The sequence below is a fragment of the Anneissia japonica genome, unplaced genomic scaffold (assembly GCF_011630105.1).
Source record: "Anneissia japonica isolate Jap-2015-1 unplaced genomic scaffold, ASM1163010v1 scaffold287965_len1858130_cov191, whole genome shotgun sequence".
NCBI classification, from domain to species: domain Eukaryota; kingdom Metazoa; phylum Echinodermata; class Crinoidea; order Comatulida; family Comatulidae; genus Anneissia; species Anneissia japonica.
Genome location: NW_022748342.1, coordinates 40522 through 62168, shown reverse-complemented (window position 1 = coordinate 62168; position 21647 = coordinate 40522). Strand labels below are relative to the sequence as shown.

Here is a 21647-nt window from a genome sequence, read left to right as displayed (position 1 = left end):
GATGAAATATTTATCTATCACTTGAATAAATATATGAACAACGCTAAAAAATACAGGTTATATCTACTAAATAGATGCCGGACCAATTTTGCCTTATGTGGACTACATTTGGCAGGTAATTTTAAAGCCAAAATCGGTCCGGCGGACCGATTTTGGCCCCGGAACAATTTCTTGCCATCGTGAGTGGATTTCCCGTACGATTAAAAAATCATAACGGTACTGGGTTTGGTCTACAGGAGTTCGTGCTTCGAACAGGTCATTCCATTCATAGAAGAAGCCTTTTGATGGAGAAAGTGTATTATTTGTTATTATATGTCATTATACAGTATTTACATTTAAACTTAATGTATTGTTTAGATATGAAATAATATATCCATGTAAAATTAATCTCATCAATTAAAATTGTATATTTTAAATAATATAGTAGTCATAGCCGAGGTCTAGCCTAGGCTAGGTCTAAACGAGTGACTATATCATGTGAGTGTATAACATTATGGAAAATATGAATAAAACGTAAAATTGTGAAAGAATAAAGGAAGAAGGAAAAAAGGAAAGAGATTTGGAGGGGCTGAAATTATTTCCGAAAAATATACAATAATAGTCAATATGCTATTATTGCATTACGTTTTTGTAAACAATTTTGGGCACTAATCATCAGAGGTCTCGGTGCCATAGCCTACACTTTTCATAATTCGAAATCGAATCGGACCTTAAGTGATTTCCAAAAACCTTTGCTAATAGGTACACTTTCTCCATCAAAAGGCTTCTTCTATGAATAGAATGACCTGTTCGAAGCACGAACTCCTGTATAAATAGACCAACGTACTTTTGGGTCTGCAATCTAAACGCAATTACCATATAAGTTCATTTTTAACTATTGAAAATGTACTTCACATTAACCAGGTTCATATTTTTTTTTACTTCCAAAAGAATATAAAGAAATAGACATTTAACAATGGTAACGTATGTTATTGTTAATATTCCAAATTTACCAGCTGTCTTCATATGACCTCCTTTTCATATAATTTTCAACCACTTATATAATTATTTACTTATTTTAAGTTAGCCTTAAATCCATGTAGAACCAGCTGCATTTTATCCCATAGGCATTGTGCAGAAAAAAGTGTAATCTAATGAATAATACTACTGTAGTTAATTGTTATTGTAGTTAACCAGACTACATGGCAAAAAATCACCTGTTCTGTAGTGATATTCAATAGATATTAAAAACTGTACTGTATAATAACATGCCACTATTTTCCCCCTTTGCAATAATGACCAATTGTTTTGCTATAAGGAAAAGGTAACGTATGTTTCTTGGTTTTCATCATCATTTGTCCATTTTGTGATCATTGTCTTTATATCAGAAAAGCTTAGAATTTAGGTATTTATACAATTTAAAGTCAGATTATTATCAATCAATCTTAACAACTGTTAAAACTTAGTCAAACGCACGTAACTATTAATCCGGTATTAAGGTGTTCAGAAAAAAAATCAACAGCGAAATTACACTTTTTAAATAAACACCTCAGTTCAACAGGATTTTGCAGTTAATAACGCATACCTTTTTGTAATACTGACAGCCCGGTCATTGGCTATATATTCCAAATAGTCGTTGTGATAGTCGCTTTGCCTCTTGGATTTTACACAGTACATTTTCATGTGAAACCCATATCTCATCTTTATTGGAAGGCCATTTGAATGTGCGCCTCTGAATCTTAGAACCTGCCATCGTAAAGTTTATAAACACATCTTCGTCATTCTGCTCAATGACCTGCCCTATGTACCAGTCACCCTCGTAGACAGCTGCAACCCAGTCATCTGGGTTGTATGTAGGCTCCCGAATGTTGGTTTCAGATGAGTGTAAAACTATTTTATTTGGTTGATTGCTAATGGATGAAGTTTTGGACTTTAAATCATGAGTGACCCATCCATCACACATCGACGTTGCTTGTTCTTGGTTGGCTATTACAGCCCTACACCTATCGCAATAACAAGATATATTACGAACCATAACTTTATTGTCACCAATTCCAATAACTGCGTGCAGTTTCATAGTACATTTGATGGTTTTAACTGAGGCCCATTTGTCGTTAATTTCCTTGACGTTTAGTGCACAGTCATCTTTACTAATCCAGCAATAAGTAATGTTACCTGTTTCACGTTCTTGCGACGCCCATGCGTAGAAGTCATATGAATCCTGAATTACCGCTGCCCCTCTTTTTACAGCATCACCTTCCAGCCGTTTTACGGTCCCGATGCCATCACACGGTCCTTTACCATGGCCCGCTTCAAAATAGTTCCATGTTGCCCAGACCCCGAACATTTTATAGTGTTCACTAACCACAGAAAAAATGGTTTTATTTCGATACTGTGCAGTTGGGCTGTAAGTCCAGGAATGGACGCGTTTGAGGTCTGGCACCCACTCCTTTAACAAGAGGGATGATATCTTTAATGATAGTGAAAACAGTTGCAGCGTTGTGGCTTTTTTCGTCAGACACCGCCACAAAGCTTCGATGCTGCAGGCCACTCTGCTTATTCCTGTAATACACCTCTTGATTCCAATAACCACTCCGTACCTCATCTAAAGGTATACATGTATAATTTTCATCTTTCTGTAAATTTGCTTTACAAGAGCTGACGGCCTGATATTGTTCTTCAACGCGTTCTGTGTTCTTGCAAAACTCATTGGTTTCTTTTTGGAAGTAGTCGGCAAACTCATTTATTGGTAAAACTTGACGTAGAAGTTTGGTCTTTTTCTGCTATTCTTTCTCTCCTCCCCAATCCTCATAGTGAATTAAATCAATTTTCTTATACCCCTTTTTAAGACTATCCATCATTTTATGGATTGCAGCATCATCATTGCTATTGATGAATTCATCTGGATTTGTGTTGCCTACCACACCAAATGCTTTGATGGCTTTTAACTTCAACGCCATGTTTTGGTGCCTTTGGCATAGCTACCTTTGGCATAAGCTAGTGCTTCTAGACGAGTATTGAATTACTTTGATATGAGGTTGACTGCGGCGAATGCGTTGGAAAGCCGTAAATGAAACATACTGATTTTCAATATTTTCTGACTTGTACTTGTTGTATATTTAAGTATTCATTTAACACTCTAACCTGGGTTTTCACATTTCCTGTTTGGCATTTCCTTTCATACTTTTTGCCCGGCAACATTCTTGAATTGTCGTCACGGGAAAGAAACTTGACAACATCATCATGAAGTATACGATACATTAATCGAAATTTCTTTTGTGTTTATGCACTGTGCTATGTTTTTCTTTTTTACACGTTCAAGCTTGTGACGTTCCAACCCTGTTTTTCACCAGTGTACCGAATCATTTTATACTTTTTCAGTATTTTACCAGAGATAATCTGACTCAGTGCGTTCTTTTCATTTGTTGTTTTATTTGCCTTCGATTCGAGAATGTGAGGTGTTTCTTAATTGCGTTTCTAGATCCACACATTCTTCAGTTTTTAACTTATGTTCCAGTTACTCAATTCGCCTATGTGTCCGGCTTATGTGTTCTTTTCCTAGTTCAAACCCGCTTTTTTGATTGAAACTTAATTCGAAGAGGGCTATGCGAACGGCTTTGTCCGGCACTCGTACCTGGCGACGATATCTCTGATATGGCTGAATCACTCTCAGTATCACCAATATCACAAATAGAACGACCTGATATTGGTGATACTGAATCACTCTCAGTGTCACCAATATCAGGTCGTTCTATTTGGTTATTCTCCATATTCTGCTTTTTCGAAGTCTTGATTACTGCTCTGTGTTTTCGAACTCTGACGTTAACATTCTTTCTTCGTTCTTTTTTTTCACGTTTAGTAAGGGCGGCAACTGGCACCTAATAGCTTTTCTGACGTTCGCTTTCGGCTTTTAGAAACGCCCTTTCTCCCATTTTTTGCTTCTTTCGTTCTCTATAGGCGGCTTGAATCTGAGCTCTTGTTTTACCCATGGTGATATACTGTTATGATATCTATGAAAAAATACCAAACAGAAGTTGTTGCTATATAAATTAAACTCTAAGACATCAAATTATATCCAAGACAAGCCAAGTAACCTACGTTACCCTTGAGTCTTCGTTTGGAGAGTTGAAATCGAATCTAAAAGCTGAGATTCTAATTCACTGTCAATGTAACTTTCTAGTATACATGTTGTTGATTAAAAAACAAACAATTGTCACATTGTTAACATCTTATTTTTATGGAAGTTTTTTAATTAAGGGGGAGTAAGGAAACCTACGTTACCATTAGGTCGTACGTGGTAAATATAGGCCTATTGTGTCTCCATTAAAGCAATCTTAATCACAAAATATTATTTTGTGATAACATATAATCTGTGTACGTATAAGGAATATTTCATGCATACGTACAATGATTTCAAAATTAGCTCAAAAAATAATATACTAGGCCAAAGAACATAGGGATGTAAAATTTGTAACATGTTACAATATTATGAAACATAAGTTACGATCTAATCACATGTTTATTAAACAGCAGACCCACAAGGAAACTATTATTTATTGAAAACTCTATTTCAGGTAAATAAAATATAGTTGCTCAAGCTTTTAATGCAATGTTTTCAGATACTATGGTATAAAAATATCAAGTTAATATGAAGAAATGAAATAAGTTTTACCTTTACATAAATTTCAGTCAGGTTTCTTCAGAAATATCAACAGGTCGCTACGTCTACTTCGCCGCCATAAAAAGAGCGTCTCGTTGTCAACCACGCCCCCTCAACGTCAATTGGCAGTTTACAAAGCACCCAGACGCTTACTCGTGATTTTAGTTAATTTTACGCAGGATTGAGCAAATGCATTAACGTATGTTTCGGTAACTTATGTTTTATTTTGATTTCATCATGTGTTAAAAATATTTTGCAATCACCGAAGCCACCTATAATTTATTACCTGAAATACAGCTAATATGCATCAAGCGTTCTACTTTTGTATACGGTGGTAACGTAGGTTTCATTTCTTAACTATACGGGCCACAAAACATCATTTTTTTTAAATTTTTTCTTTACGCTGGTGATTTATAATGACCTAGGAAGTAAAACTTAGTGATTTGATCTATAATAATGATGAATAATTCATTTTTAATTGAGTATGCATAATGAAATGTCCAACTTCATGGCCCGGTAACGGATGTTTCATCAATTATTGCGACACGATAGACTTTATAGAAATATATTCTTAAAGGAAGGTGATCATGTTGATTATTTTTTTCCTTGTAGGCAATACACTAAATTTGTTATATTAACTGATTTTAAAGTGACACGCGTCTTTATTTTTAAACTATATATATCAATATTTTTAAATTTGGTGATTTGCGACATAAATTTTTGTACTGTTTACAATATTTAATGAACTCCAAATGTAATCATACTTAAATGGGGCATTCCAGCTTTACATGTTGTTACCATGTTTTAAGAGTGGTATTTGTCATTACTTTTGCTACATAATAAATGCTACACACCGTTTAGCTAATTGGTAATTTTTTTGGGTTTTGACCCTCTCAGTGGTCTGTTATTAGTTTTAGCTTCACATACACACCTATGTCAGTATCGTATTCACATCATAATATACACAACATGGTATTGGCAGTTCCGAATCTAAACTTCGGAAACTAAATTTTAAAACATTAGGCCTAACTAATCAATATTCCCGGTACATACTATAACTAACAATATTTTATAGTTTTAACCAGTAACAATATGTTAAAGGAATATTACACAATATACAGGCTCTAGGGGCTAATTAATCAATATTTCAAATAACCTTAAGACAAGCGAAGTTACAATAGCAAATATATATAAATAGACTACATACCGGATAGTTGAACGACCATTAGGCCTACAAACATTAAGGTTAACACAAAACGAAGAAACATTGTGAATTCCGAGGATATCCACCAAAATTGCAGTACAGTAGTTTATTGTAGTTCTACTTTATTATCAGGAAAGTTAAGATATAAATGAGAAGGATTGTTCGGTATCTTTCTTTTATATAAATTTTTTTTTTTCAAATTAAAAAATAACCAATGTATTCTGATTAATTTCAACTGCAGGAGATTTAATTACGCAGTTGTCACTGTACACTGCTGGCCAATTTTAATTATTTTTAACATTATTCAAACATGATTTTGTTGTATTTTAAACAGGTCAATTTATATTAGAAAAAATATATTAAGCAATGATTATGTTGGCACTTAAATTCTGGTATTAATCTGGAAACGAAATTCCAAAACTATTATAACCAACCTAATATATACAGAGTCTATAAGTTGGAGTTTTAATTAATTAATTTCACTGTCTGGTAAGTCTTTGTTGTTATGTATTTTTTCACAGGTGTTTAATTATTTGAATGATGAAACAGACAACCTTGGTTTTTATTTAATTTGTTTATGATGATTATATCAATGCAGATTTTTTTTTTATGAGAGCATCATCACATATGTCTTATTAATACACTGAGAAAAAAAAATTAAAACATGTCCTTGAGTTTGAATCCCGATGGGTACATGCGTTTTTACATATTTTTTTTTTAAATGCTTCCATTATTTTTTACTTACTTTTCTTACAATGATGTGATCATGCCTTGACAATAATGAAATATTTTTGACAGGCATGACTTCGTGCACTGTAAAGTGTATTAATTGGCATTATATTTTAATTCCAATAGCTTATTTGTGATCTGATAGAATTTTTTTTAATTATTTTTTTTATGTATTCTCTATGTAAAGATGTTTAGTATAGAGAGCCACGTTGGCAATCTTCAGGTAATGTACATCCTGTTTCCATGAATTCTTTTATATTGCTTTTAATTAGATATTAAATAAAATTTTTTAAAAATCAGGAAGGAGTCCTAAATTTGGCAAATTATAAGTAAATGGGAGATAACAGAATATTACATTCAAATTTTGAGTCTGACAGTGCCATTTTCGGCCATTTTTACGTGCCATAAACAAAAAAAAATCCTACCTCAGCCCCAACCAGGGTGGGGCTGAGGTAGCGTATGGGGTTGAAATAGCGTAAATCTTTTATCTGTAAAATTTACTCTCTGTACCCCTCCTGTCTATGTCAAATTCCAAGATCCAAGATGTCGTAATTTGGCGAATTATTTTCTATCCCTAACCTTAGTGGCAGAATATCAACCATGAGTGGCCCTAAATTTTACACATTAAAAAATAAATGGAGGATGGGGATAAAAAAAAAGATTACCTTCTAAATGCGAGTCTGACAGTGCAATTTTCGGCCATTTTTACGTGCCATAAACAAAAAAAATCCTACCTCAGCCCCAACCAGGGTGGGGCTGAGGTATCGTATGGGGTTGAAATAGCGTAAATCTTTTATCTGTAAAATTTACTCTCTGTACCCCTTCTGCTATGTCAAATTCCAAGATCCAAGATGTCGTAATTTGGCAAATTATCTTATCTTATCTAGTGGCAGAATATCAACCATGAGTGGCCCTAAATTTTACACATTAAAAAATAAATGGAGGATGGGGATAAAAAAAAAAAGATTACCTTCTAAATGCGAGTCTGACAGTGCAATTTTCGGCCATTTTTACGTGCCATAAACAAAAAAAATCCTACCTCAGCCCCAACCAGGGTGGGGCTGAGGTAGTGTATGGGGTTGAAATAGCGTAAATCTTTTATCTGTAAAATTTACTCTCTGTACCCCTTCTGTCTATGTCAAATTCCAAGATCCAAGATGTCGTAATTTGGCAAATTATCTTATCTTATCTAGTGGCAGAATATCAACCATGAGTGGCCCTAAATTTTACACATTAAAAAATAAATGGAGGATGGGGATAAAAAAAAAGATTACCTTCTAAATGCGAGTTTGACAGGCCATTTCCAGCCATCTAGAAGTGGCATACACATAAAAAAAAAAATTGTACCTCAGCCCCAACCATGGTGGGGCTGAGTTGGCTTCTAATTCCATGATTCACCACTGTTTAATGTTGTAATTTTGTGGCGAATTATCTTCTATCTGTTGGCCTAATCGTATTGTTGGTACGGACAATGAGTAATATTTGGACATAGGGTTCCGTAAAGATTTTTGCAGGTTCAGAATGGTCCACGAACGCAAAAAGTTGGAAACCACTTTATTACACAATACAGTGAAAAAAAGTGTCCTTATGGAAAAATCAAACGTGCGGACCATTACTCATTAGTATCCGAACGGTAATCGGAGAGTCTTTGGTTAGAATTTAACTAGCGGTTTGAGGGTTCTATGATTCGCCTGGCTCCCCCGCCACCGCCTCACAACTTGAAGTTGTTTGGTTGAAAGCCAGACCGACTAGGTTACCTCGGAGAATTTCTCAAATTATCATATGTGGTGTTTATATTGTCACCAATTCACCTCACAAATTGACGCTAGAAAGTCATATGAATAATACTATCGAAAGTATCACTGCAAGATCTGTTCAAACAGCCTTTTGTATTTTTGTCGATTTTAATCGCATGAATCATGAAAGGATTAAAGCAATTAGGGAAGTTTAACACCAGAGGAAATGCTATCCTTGATCTGATAATTACAAACATTGACAGTTATTATATGATACCTTATCCACTAGCACCAATCGGTAAAAGTGACCACAAATGTGTTATATGGAAGCCCAAGTCAAGAAAAATTACTAACACAATTACTCGGATCACCATCCGTCGATTTTATGCAACTCGCCTTCATGATTTTATGCAATGGCTAAATAGGCAGAAGTGGGAAATTATTAGCAATTGTTCCACCACTCAGCAAAAAATGGATGAACTTTATAAGATTTTGAACTCTGGTTTAAGTAAATACCTTCCCACCAAGAATATTAAGGTTTGTGATAAACCCTGGCTTACAAATCATATTAGAAAACTTATACCTGACAGACAGAATGCTTATGCATCTGGTAATTTTTCACTTTATGGGAAGCTTCGTAACAACGTTAAGCGCTCTATTACTGATACTAAAAAACATTACTATAACAGTAGAATAAAACACCTTTACCAAGAAAACCCACGTAAATGGCATCAATACATCAAAAGGTCTCTGATATCTCACACCAAGACAATGTTGCAATTGCCAACGCAATCAATGCCCAATTTACTAGTTTTGGTAAAGAAATACCACCACTTGAAACTTCTACTCTTCCATGTCTTTTACCATCACCTTACTTATGTCCTCGAGTAGAGCCTCGGGAAGTTTACTTTAAACTTAAAAATCTAAATCCTAATAAATCTGCTGGGGGGACCAAACGGAATACCCCCACGTATCTTAAAGGAGTTTGCAGTTGAACTCAGTGAATCTTTAGCAAATGTATTAAATTGTTCTTTCCAAGAGTATAAATTACCAATACAATGGAAACGTGCAGTAGTGGTTCCCGTTCCTAAGGTGTATCCCCCCGAATAGACAAAATGAGGCCAATTTCCCTCACTTCCGTTTTTGCCAAAGTCGCTGAAGATTTTGTTTGTTCATGTGTTACTTCTGACATTCAACCATCTTTAGATGCCCGGCAATATGGTAATGTAAAAGGTGCCTCAACATCACATTACCTTGTCCGTCTTGTCCACGATTTGTGCTCTGCCGCTAAGCGGAGTCGCAACGTGGGAACGGTCGTACTCACGGACTTTACAAAAGCTTTTGTCAATGATTTAATTAAACATAACATCCTTGTTCAAAAAGTTATCTCTTGTGGTGTCTGTGAGTCGATCGTTCCCTGGATTTGTGATTTCCTCTGTGGCAGAGAGCAATGTGTTAGGTTTAAAAATAAACTATCTAGGAACATAACCCTTAATGCTGGTATTCCACAGGGAACAACATTTTCTGGTGTCGGCTTTCAAATCATGATCAATGATGCGGTTATGAACTCTAAATCTCTTGCTTTAAAATATGTCGATGACCTCTCCATATATGAGAACCGGCATATTGATCAGGTTAGTCATCTCCAAGATGATCTTAATCAGTTTTACATATGGTGCGAAAACAATTCTCTTCATCTTAACCTCGTTAAATGTCAAGCTCTCCAATTTTTTTTTAGTTAAAAGCCCCCAATCTGAATTTGTTTCTTGGCGGTTCTATTTTAAATTTTGTTGAGGAAGCTAAGGTCTTAGGAATTACAATCCAACAAAATTTGAAATGGGACAGTTATGTTAACTATATTACTAATAAAGCAAATCAGAAATTGTATTTCCTTAGATGTTTAAAAAACATTGTATTTAATGTTAAAGAATTAATCTCTACTTTTTGCTGCTATATAAGACCCATTGTTGAATACGCTGATGTAGTTTGGCATCCAGGATTAACTAAACCCCAAACATATCCTATAGAATTTATCCAGAAAAGAGCATGTAAGATTATTCTAGAGCGTAATTATAATTCGTATGAAGACGCTCTCACTAATCTTAACATTGATTCACTCTCTGATAGAACATCTCACTGTCTTAAGTTTGCAAAAAGTCTTCCAAACACGAATCATTCCTATGATAAAAATTATAATAATTATTGTAATTATCTCTTTTGTAAATAACATGTAATTTGGCCTTTGGTCACCATATGTTATATTTTATGTGATTTTGAAATAAAGTGAACTAGGGGTGTTGGGGTTCTATGATTCGCTTGGCTCCCCCGCCACCGCCTCACAAGAGTTTTTCTCTTCGACTCTACCAAGACGTCTGTCTATCCATACATTTCCGGCTCGTATAGAAATTATGGTTACGGGTCTATTGCCCCCTTTAGTTAACTTTGGATACACAGTTATTAGAGAATAAACCATATAGGCTAGGCAATCTAGCATTTAAAGTCAAACAAATTGCAAACAAAGGTTTTTCTTTTTTAATCAAATACATATGATGAGCGGATGAAATTCCACAAATCACACCTTGGTCACACCTCGGGAACATATGCAAATTAGCTAAAATATGCAAATTAAATTGAAAATATAGGGATCTCATATCTTGGCAACCACTGATCGCAGGGAGTTGATTTCTTTTTCAAATTATTCAGTACATGCATGTTTCTATTTGCTTTAATGCCTCAGAAATGAACAGAAATGCTGCAATTGACCTCTGACCTTGTATTCACTGAATTTGCCTATCTCTGTGGCTAACGTACATAGAAACTTAGGTACTTTAGGTCTGAAATCATTCAAATGCATGTTTCTTTGTATTATATTAATAAAAGGGATGGAACCCAATAATCACACCATGGTCACGTATACTCTTCATATGCAAATTCGCCCTAAATTATGCAAATTAATAATGAAAATATGGGAATCCGATATCTTGGAAACCGCTGGTCGCAGAGAGTTGCTTTCTGTTTCCAATCAATCAGAACATGCATGTTTCTATTTGCTCTAATGGAACATTTGCCTAAAAAATGGACGGAAATACTACAATTGACCTCTGACCTTATATTCACTGAATTTGCATATCTCGGCAACTAATGTATATAGATTCTTAATTTAGGTCTTAAATTATTCAAATACATGATTCTTTCCAATATATTAATCAAAGGGATGGAAATCTATAATCACACCATGGTCAAATATACTGTTCATATGCAAATTAGCTCTAAAATATGCAAATTAGAAAAGAAAGTAAAGGGTTCCCATATCTTGGCAATGGCTAGTCACAGAGAGTTGCTTTCTATTTTAGATTGTGCGGAATATGCATGTTTCTATTTGCTATAATGGAACATTTTCAACAATTGTTTTATACAATTATTTTTGAAATTGTTGGTGTGAAATATAAATATTTAAATTTGCTTTATCGAACATTTGCCGCAAAAAAAAAAAAAACATGCTACAATTGAGCTTTGATTTTATATTATTGGTCATTATCCTGGTCATATAACATTTTTATGTGATGATATAGTAATTGATGATGAACCTAACAATTTGAATTGAATTGAATTGAATATTTAGGTAAACTGCATATAGAGAATGCAAGTGGCCAGGGTGTGATTTCCAGAATGTCATCACATATACTGTACGGTGAATCAAAACCTGAAGTATACCGGTGCATACATATTACAGTACTGAAGCAAATAGAAACTGCAACTTCTAAGTGTGAAAAAAGAAAGCAACTACTTGACACCAGCAGTTTTCAAGATATGAAAACCCTATATTTTTTATCCATAATTGGCATAATTAGGCCGAGGACGTAAATTTTAAATACAGGAAAGGGACATGTGACAAATATATTGTTTAAGATACCCTTTAATAAAATAAAAAGAAACATGAATTGAACAATATATTAGGTTTCTTCAGACATTAGTGTCAGAGATATACAGTATGCAAATTCTGTGAATATCTATAGGGTCAATTTTAGCATATTGGTTATACGTGGGGCAAATGTTCCATTAGAGCAAATATTAACATGCATGTTTTGAAAAATTTTAAAAAGAAAGACACTGCATTTTAATTATTTGAGACATAAATCACGTTTCTACTGGAATTATTCACAAAAATATGCAAATTCAGTGAATATAAGGTCAAAGGTGAGTTGTAGAATTTCTGGTCATTTTTAGGGAAAATTTTCTATTAGAGCGAACATAAATGTTCCAAATTATCTTAAAAAGAAAGCAACTTCCTGCGACCAGCGGTTGCCGAGATATGGGACCCTATATTCTCGTTCCTAATTTGCATAAATAAAAGCTAATTTGAATATGAAGTGTATATGTAACCGTGGTGTGATTATAGATTTTTTTTTTTATTTCGAAAATCATCCAACAGCGGAAGTCAATTACAGGATGTCTTACAATACATATAAATATATAGAATAATACAAACAAGTGAAAGATAAATTGATAAATAACATTACAGTATAAAATGGACAAGAGAAATTTACAAATATATTGCGAGAAATTACATCTAAATTACATCTAAGATTACAGTATGAAATGGATTTTCATCCCTTCTATTGATATAATGCAAAGAAACACGCATTTGAGTAATTTGAGACCTAAATTAAGTTTCTGGTACATTACCAATAGAGATATGCGACCCCTATATTTTATGAAATTGCCAAGATATACGACCCCTATATTTTCAAACTAATTTGCATATTTTAGCTAATTTGCATATGTTTCCGAGGTGTGATTAAGGTGTGATTTGTGGAATTTCATCCCCTCATCATATGTACTTGATTAAACAAGAAGAACCTTTGTTTGCAATTTGGAGCTAGATTGCCTAGCCTAATAGCTCGCAGCGTCATTGTACTGAATTGCGAAATCAATAATTAGGCCTATCATAATACGCAATTATGACCCTTCCACTTTTATTTTTATTGGTAAATAGCAGGCTGTTATTGGGTGTAGGAAATAATGCCAGTTGGAAATATTGGCAGTAGAAAGAAATACCATTAGAAAAAGAATAATCCATTTCATAATATGGGGTGTTTGTTAGAAGACATGGACAGGAGCTATCACACACCCAGTTATGGACGTGAGCTATCACTCACCCAGTTAATCTTCTGATATGGTAATTAATGGTGTTCATAGTATAATTAGGAAGGTATCAGTTAATACAACCTATATCAGTTATTTCTTTATTACATTAACCTTAATTTATTAAGTTGTATTTATTTTACTAATTGACCATAGAGTATCATCCTTCCTCTTTGTTGTATTTATTTATGGTCTGATCATAGTACATTTTCTTGAAAAAATACAACCTGTTTAAGTTGTATTAATTTAAGTAAATACAATATAATATTAATAATTATCAGTCTGTATTTATTTAAGTAAATGTACTCTGATATGGTAATTAATGGTGTTCATAGTATAATTAGGAAAGTATCAGTTAATACAACCTATATCAGTTATTTCTTTATTACATTAACCTTAATTTATTAAGTTGTATTTATTTTACTAATTGACCATAGAGTATCATCCTTTCTCTTTGTTGTATTTATTTATGGTCTGATCATAGTACATTTTCTTGAAAAAATACAACCTGTTTAAGTTGTATTAATTTAAGTAAATACAATATAATATTAATAATTATCAGTCTGTATTTATTTAAGTGAATGTACTCTGATATGGTAATTAATGGTGTTCATAGTATAATTAGGAAAGTATCAGTTAATACAACCTATATCAGTTATTTCTTTATTACATTAACCTTAATTTATTAAGTTGTATTTATTTTACTAATTGACCATAGAGTATCATCCTTTCTCTTTGTTGTATTTATTTATGGTCTGATCATAGTACATTTTCTTGAAAAAATACAACCTGTTTAAGTTGTATTAATTTAAGTAAATACAATATAATATTAATAATTATCAGTCTGTATTTATTTAAGTAAATGTACTCTATGATACTTTAATAAATACAACACAATAAATCATTTTGTTGTTGTAGTAAGTATTATAATAGTTCATATAATAATACAACCTAATAAATCAGTTAATTAGGTTGTATTTAATTAATTATGTATCATAATTAAATATTAATTAAATTAAGACAACCTAATAAGAATTGTTAATTAGTTTTAGTGTCATTTATTTTGTTAATACTTAAATAAATACAACCTGAAAATAGCATAAATATTTCTCATAGCCCTTATATCATTTTTTCTTCAAATGTTACACTTTCAATATAGGCCTAGCTATTTATAAAACATATACCAACATAGTACTTTATCAACTAAATCACACTTTATAATAATTATTATTATTCGGCGATTCAATATACAGTAAATATAGTACCGTACATTATATTTATGTAGTACCTTTTAAGTTGTATTGAATTAATTATAATTTAATTATTGATGCTCATATTTAGACAGATGGGTAATCGTTAGGCGTTCTTAGCATTAGGCTGTGGATGGCCTATCCCGGGATATAAGCGTTCCTGCCCTCGTCCAAGAGCTCCAGGATCCTTCAGACCAGGAGGGAGAGTGCCTGTCTGGGTCCCACCCAGGGTTACGGGAAGTTAGTTTTTTTATTCAATAAAACAAAAGTTTAAAAGTTTAATATATATATATATATATATAATAAAAAGATAACTGAATACATTTGTGTAGCATGATAGTAAAATGCATCTCAAACTAAACACCGGCTGTGATTTTGTCACTGGCGTGTGTCTTCCGAAGAAAGACTTCTTTTTGAAACAAATATACTTATAGTGAAGGGTAAATTGTGTCGAAAAAAGTGTTGTGTGTACAGTAGTATGTCTATTTTCATAGTTAAAATAACATTTAATTTCACCAAAGATAAAAATTGAACATTAGCTGAACACCAATTAATTATTATACAACTGAATGACAAGCGACCAAATTCTATTACTATTTATCATGCTTAAATAAATATAATAATATAACAAACTGTATTAGGCTCTATTTATTAAAGTATAAACAATAACTGATAATACTACTTAATTACAGTAACAAATCCTATTAGGTTGTAATAATCTAAGTATTATACATAAATAATATATATATATATATATGTATATATATATGTATATATATTAAACTGATGTATTAGTTTCTGTTATTATTAAATGTATTATATGATACTTAATAACAAAACAATGATTTATTGGGTTGTACTTACTTAAGTATGATGTAGTACATATACATCCTATTAATTCTATAGTATTAGATTGTATTTAATTAAATAGATACAATTAGGTTGTATTTAGTTTTAAGTAAATGCACTATGATACTTAAAGAAAAATTCAACAAACAGAAATGATGATGCTTTGTGGTAAATTTAGTAAAATAATAAATACAGTTAATTAAAAAGTAACAGTACTGATACGTTACTAATTATACTATGGACACCTGTAAGTACCTGTAAGGATACTTGTTAATGGTATTTCTTCCTACTGGTATTTTATTTTCCTACTTGATTTATTTCTGATTTTCGCTCTGATTAGGTATAGCAACAACATTTAGATTAATACTTTTGCATTCAAAAATATGTGAAACTAACTGCAATTCTTCATTAAATCTATACTGTCAACTCAATCAAATACAAATTTTAAAATCATGAATTGCCTAATTTAAATTTTGAATACGTAAATATATGTTCAATAATTGTGTTATTGGCTTTCGACTGATCGACAGTCGTTTAAACATTATGTCCTGATGTATTCGCATAGGTACACCCTTCAAATGCTAGCCTTCTGAAAATTCTTTATTTTAACTTAACACGATGGCCATAATAATTAAATTTTATTAGAACATCGCCACAATCACCTTTTTTCCATTCTGGTAATAAAGATACTACAGTCTACCATCCTAATTCTCTCCTGCTTGAAAAAACATCCAATCATTATTTTTTAAATGTGTTTTTAATTTTAACTTAAGGGGGGTTGAAAAATACAAGTATTGTTATTAGAGGTAAAGTTAATGTTGGAATTTTCATAGACTTGAACAAATTACGAACAGATTACTAAAATAGTATTGTTAATAATACAATGATAATACCAATATGATGATCATGATGACGATTATGAGCATAATGATAGCAATAGCAATAATAATAATGATAACATTTGTGATGATAATAAAAGTAATAGGGCCTACTATTGTTAATTCTATTTGTTTATTATTATTGCTGGGCGATATTATGTTTTTTTTTTGTTATTGTTAAAGAATTGACTTTAAAAAAAAATCCGATTGGCTGTAATTGTATTGACTATTATAAAGAAATCATTGTAGGCCTATGACTGCGTGAAAAAAGATAATTTAACATTGTTGGTTGTCCCCAAATTAATGGTAGGCCTACACCTATTTCGGGTACAACATACTATAGCCTTTTTGATCATATTTTAAAACCCGAGGCTTGGTCGGTAATCGATTATTGTAGTTTCTAGAAATCGAAATTATAATATTTAGACTTCTAACTTGTTTTCTTATTCCATGTGTGAGCCGTAAAACTTTAAGAGGGTTTAGTAAGGTAGTGTACACATACGCCTGCAATAAAAACTGTTTTTAACTAGTTCATAGCACCACTTAAATTACTTGATTTGATGTTTTTCGGCTTCTACGGAGCGGCGCACAGTGGGCCAGAATTGTTTCAAAGTGTGCCAAAAGTCAATACTCATAAGAAAATACTGATTATGTTCATGTTAAGACTGTTTAAGGGGTTTTCAAACCTGCTGAATTCAATTAAACTATTTTTAAGTATGTATGACGTCATCAAATTACTGTTTTTTGATTGGATGAATAAAATATTCATTGTAATACCTAGGCAGATTCATATTACCTTGGTTATTAGAACATATGAGGGGTTTTCTAACCTGTAGATTTCAACGCAAGCATATTTAAATATGTATGACGTCATTAAAGTATTTTTTTTTTATTTGACGACGTAAAATTTAAGATCTAGACAGAATAACTTGCCAGAGCTCAGTATGGCACGAATGAGGGTTTCTAGACCGGCAAATTCAAATTAGAACATTTTACACTTTATGTGACATTATTAAAATACATTTCTTCAAAGAAAAGGGTGGAAGGTGGAGTGTTAAAAAGACACCTGCAGTACCCCATTTGTCCGCGTCCACCCCATCAGTCAGCCCTCACCAGTGAAAATAAGCACAAAGGATCACGGTCAAACAGACTGAATTTATCGAATATCGCTATAATTGGCGTGAGCAATAATTGTTTTATTTTAATGGATGCTAAATAAATAAATGAAAAAAAGAAATTAAATGAGCGGTCCCACTTCATCCCATCACTCACCTTGGGGTGCCCTTATAATCTCCAGAGGCAATTTGGCTTCAGATTTAGGATGGAGTCAAAATGTTTAAAAAAAATAAATAATAAAATAAAAACAAAAGAGAAAGTTTCGAAAAAAAAAAAGATTCCTAGAATAATTGACCTCAAAATGAAAGGGGGTCGAGGTCCTCCCCGGAAAAATGTGTTTTCTATATGTCGGGAAACGGGTTTTCTCAACTTCTGAAATTTTGGTTTCCCTCTTTTGACGTTTTTTAATGAATCAATGAACCCTAAGAAGGAACCGGGGGAGAGGCAGAATAATGTTAGCCCCTGCAAAAGTTTGATTCCTAGATTGCGGGAAGTGAGCTTTTCAGACTCCTGAAGTATCTTTTAATGACCTTTAATAAAAACAAAATCAAGGTTTACCCTATTGAAAACGGTCAGGTAAATTTTTCTGATTTTTAATACAGTGTGTAGAGGTATAAATATGATTAATTGCTTACGCATTTTTTTTTCTTTTCTTTTCTTTTCTTTTCTTTTTTTTTTTTTTTTTGAAACGGGGTCCTCCCCCATCAAAATTTTGATTGAGCAGTTCCGACATTTAATTGTCCAATTGTAACACAAAATTCAATAATCAGCTTACGGGTCCTGGAAATGTAAGTCTAGAATTATTTTTTAAATATTTATTTATTTAATGTTTTTGTCCAAGGGGGTGTGGTCAGGACCCTGACCCCTCCAGATCCACCAATGATCTCCCTCCCCAATTTACTCCTAGATATGACACTGGAAATCGAGTGTACTTTTTTTTACATTTGGCACCCAATGGCTGCAGGAATTATTTTATCGTATACCTTAATTAAAAAATTGCGCTTTTGTAGGGGGGGGGGGTATATTAAATAGCTTGCTAAATGCAGGGTGGCAGATATTGGCAGCTAAACTTGGCATTAACGTAAAGCTTAGGCTCTGCCAGAAATGTTGATGTCAAAAGCATGACAAAAATCGCCGGCAATTCTAACTTTTAAGTTGGTTTTATGAAAAAAATGTTTTTAAGCGGTTTTGGTTCATATTTAATGTCCTTTATTCTAAAAATATAACAATAATGTCATTTTTTATTTTACTATCTAATTTAGTTAACAATAGGCAAATACTGCAAGAAGTATCAAGTTGACTGCTTTCATCTAAGTAAAGTCATAGAGAGTTTTTCAAAAATGTCAATTTTATCATTTTACGAGTAAAATACAACTTTTTCATGTTTACATGGTTATATCACACTATGAAAATTCACTAAATATGAAATTATTGGTGGATTAATATAATTTAGGATGTTCTCGACCTCAAACAACCTTTAAAAGTTGAAGTTGAAACATTACCTATTTTCGACTTTTGGCACACTTTGAATTGATTCTGGCCCACTGTGCGGCGGCCCCCTGAAAATTTTCGATATTACGTTAATTTCTTTTTTTTTTTAAATCAGCCTGATCGCAATTTGTAAACAGAAAAATATATTTGGCGTAAGATTTCACTCTTTGCAACAACAAATGGTGATAATTTTATAATCATGAACCTCCGATGAAGGCTTATTTTTAAATAGGTCGTAAAAGCAGGCATATTGTTCTATTACCTACTACACAGATCAAAGTATTCTTTGCTATATGCCTACTGCAAGCATTTTCTTGGACGAGAGAAAGCGTAGCCCTATTTATCTATCGCTTTTATGTATTTTCATTATGTCGCTTAAGCCTATAATGTTAGGTTGACGATAACAGTGCACCATCACAGCGTCTAACTTTCGATTCGACTTGTTAGATATGATTGTATTTAGGCTTATTGTCAACAGATAGTTCAAACTTTTGAGGTGGTCGCTTACGGGAGGTAAATCATAAGAAAAATCCCAAAGTAAAAAAAATCGGGAGGTGGTGCAGTGTCTTACGGGAGGTCAAATGCACTAATTAGATAGGGAGAACAAACGGGACTATATGAGAGTGGACGTTAAGGGAGATGATCGCTTACGGGAGCTGGTCGCATAGGGAGGTTAAATTTAACTCTTCTCTGATCATTTATACCAAACAATACTGTAATAAGTTACAGCGTTTCCATTTGCTACCTCGATACGGGTAACCAGAGAGTTACTATGATTGTAATAAAATGTTTTTAATTTGAACTTTAATTATTATTATAAGAACAGAATTCACGGGTCACAGTTATTCTGTAAATCATAATAGAAAGAGGGTGACTTACATTTCATATATTATATATTTTCACATTACCGATTCATTTACTACTATAATTGGGATACTTTTAAAATGTTAAGGGGTAAGGGCCCCCTTTGACCCCCCTCTGGCTGCACCCCTGCTAATAAGAGTAAATATTTACTTATTAAAAATTTAAATTGGAATTAGTCCTTTGGCATACACTTGAAGTGAAATTCACTGTAAAACAATTTTGTAGACAGATAGGCATTCTTTGCTATTTCAAAGCGTTGTAGTATATTCAAGTTCAAGTCTCTCTTTATTGACACACAAATTTTTATATAAAATTCTTTTTCCAAAGTTCAATATACACATATGCCTAAATAAAGTTAATATAAAATAAAGTTTAAAAATGTTTAAGTAAAAGATATATAGTTACGAGACATCGATTAGTCAGTATAAAAAATATGTAATGCAACATACAGTACATAAGCATTAGAATCTTACGTATATACATGTATATTGCTTATTGATATTATTGCTTGTTGACCCAAAATTATGTTGCAAATGTTGTTTTAATTTATTTTCTTTTTTGAAATTCATGTAAATTGTATGTGGCTTACTGTACAATCTCGAAAAGAAGCCTATTCTATCTTGAAAAGAAGCCAATTGGCTTCTCTTTTATGCTAATTTTGCAAACCAAAACTCGGGATTAAGGCCATTTAGGCTTCAATTCGAGGTTTTTACGGTATAAATATTTGCCATGACACGTTACAGACGTGCGAAAACAGTGAAATAATGGAACGCCGTTAAATACATAACTATCTCACTGCTCTGTACACCATTTTTGCTTAATTTGAAATGAACATTTCTGAGGGTCTGAAAACCACTGGGGGGGGGGGGATCCAGAAGCCTACGCATTACCGTACACTGTACGTCATTACCAGTGTTTATCTGTGTCCTGTGAATTGTGCACGACCTTGTTGTTGTAAAGGCCTGAAACTATAGTTTTTGAAAATAAAATCCAAAGAAATTGTTTGGTTGTTTAAGTACTCAAAAGAATATATGTCTGGGAAAACGAAATATGCTCCGGCTAGGCTACTGGATGTCCCCCAATGAAAAGTTGTGAGACGTTGGTGTTGGTACTGTTTGAAAATAGACCCGATAAAATTGTGTATAGGGATTGCGCTACTGAAGTCAGTAACAGGGCTCAGCATTTGACGACAGGTTCCCGTGCTGGCTTGATTACACAGTCGACAAGCATCATGATACTATGCACACATGTAAGCCTCGTGTTTAGTGTCGTATCCGGTCGAAACTGACGTCTTGTTCAAATCAAGACGTTGATTTAGCTGAATATTGTTATATTCATCTTCCTTAGACAGATGGCATATATATACATACACATATGTAGGACTATATATATAATTAAAACGGAACAGTAGAGAAAATCTGATCAGAATGACAAAATAAACTAAGTATCCACTGGAAAGAATCCCAATATCTGCAGACGGATCCGTTTCGGCCTTCCAGGCCTCATCACAGCTAGGGTATAGACCCAAACGAAACGTTCGACCAGCTTAGGTAGGGCCCAAACTAGTCCCACGACCACTAATGATTACAGAGCCAAACCAAGGCAATATATATACACAGCCCAGGTGTAAATGCAAATAGTGGAATACAAGCTGTGGCTCGGTTCCAGTAGATACAGAGAATATTTTATCATTCTCAACGCGTCCTACGAAATTCTTACGAGACAGCACTAGTTTGCATTATGTGG

General features: G+C 33.1%; 1 protein-coding gene across 1 annotated transcript in view; it reads left to right on the top strand.

Moving 5' to 3' along the window:
- Positions 1-9423: 9423 nt before the first annotated feature.
- LOC117120818 overlaps positions 9424-21647 on the top strand; it is a 12604-nt gene continuing 380 nt past the window's right edge. The window contains exon 1 of the mRNA XM_033265894.1: positions 9424-9942. Coding sequence (XP_033121785.1) covers positions 9424-9942 — 519 coding nt within the window. The remainder of the gene's footprint in view (positions 9943-21647) is intronic.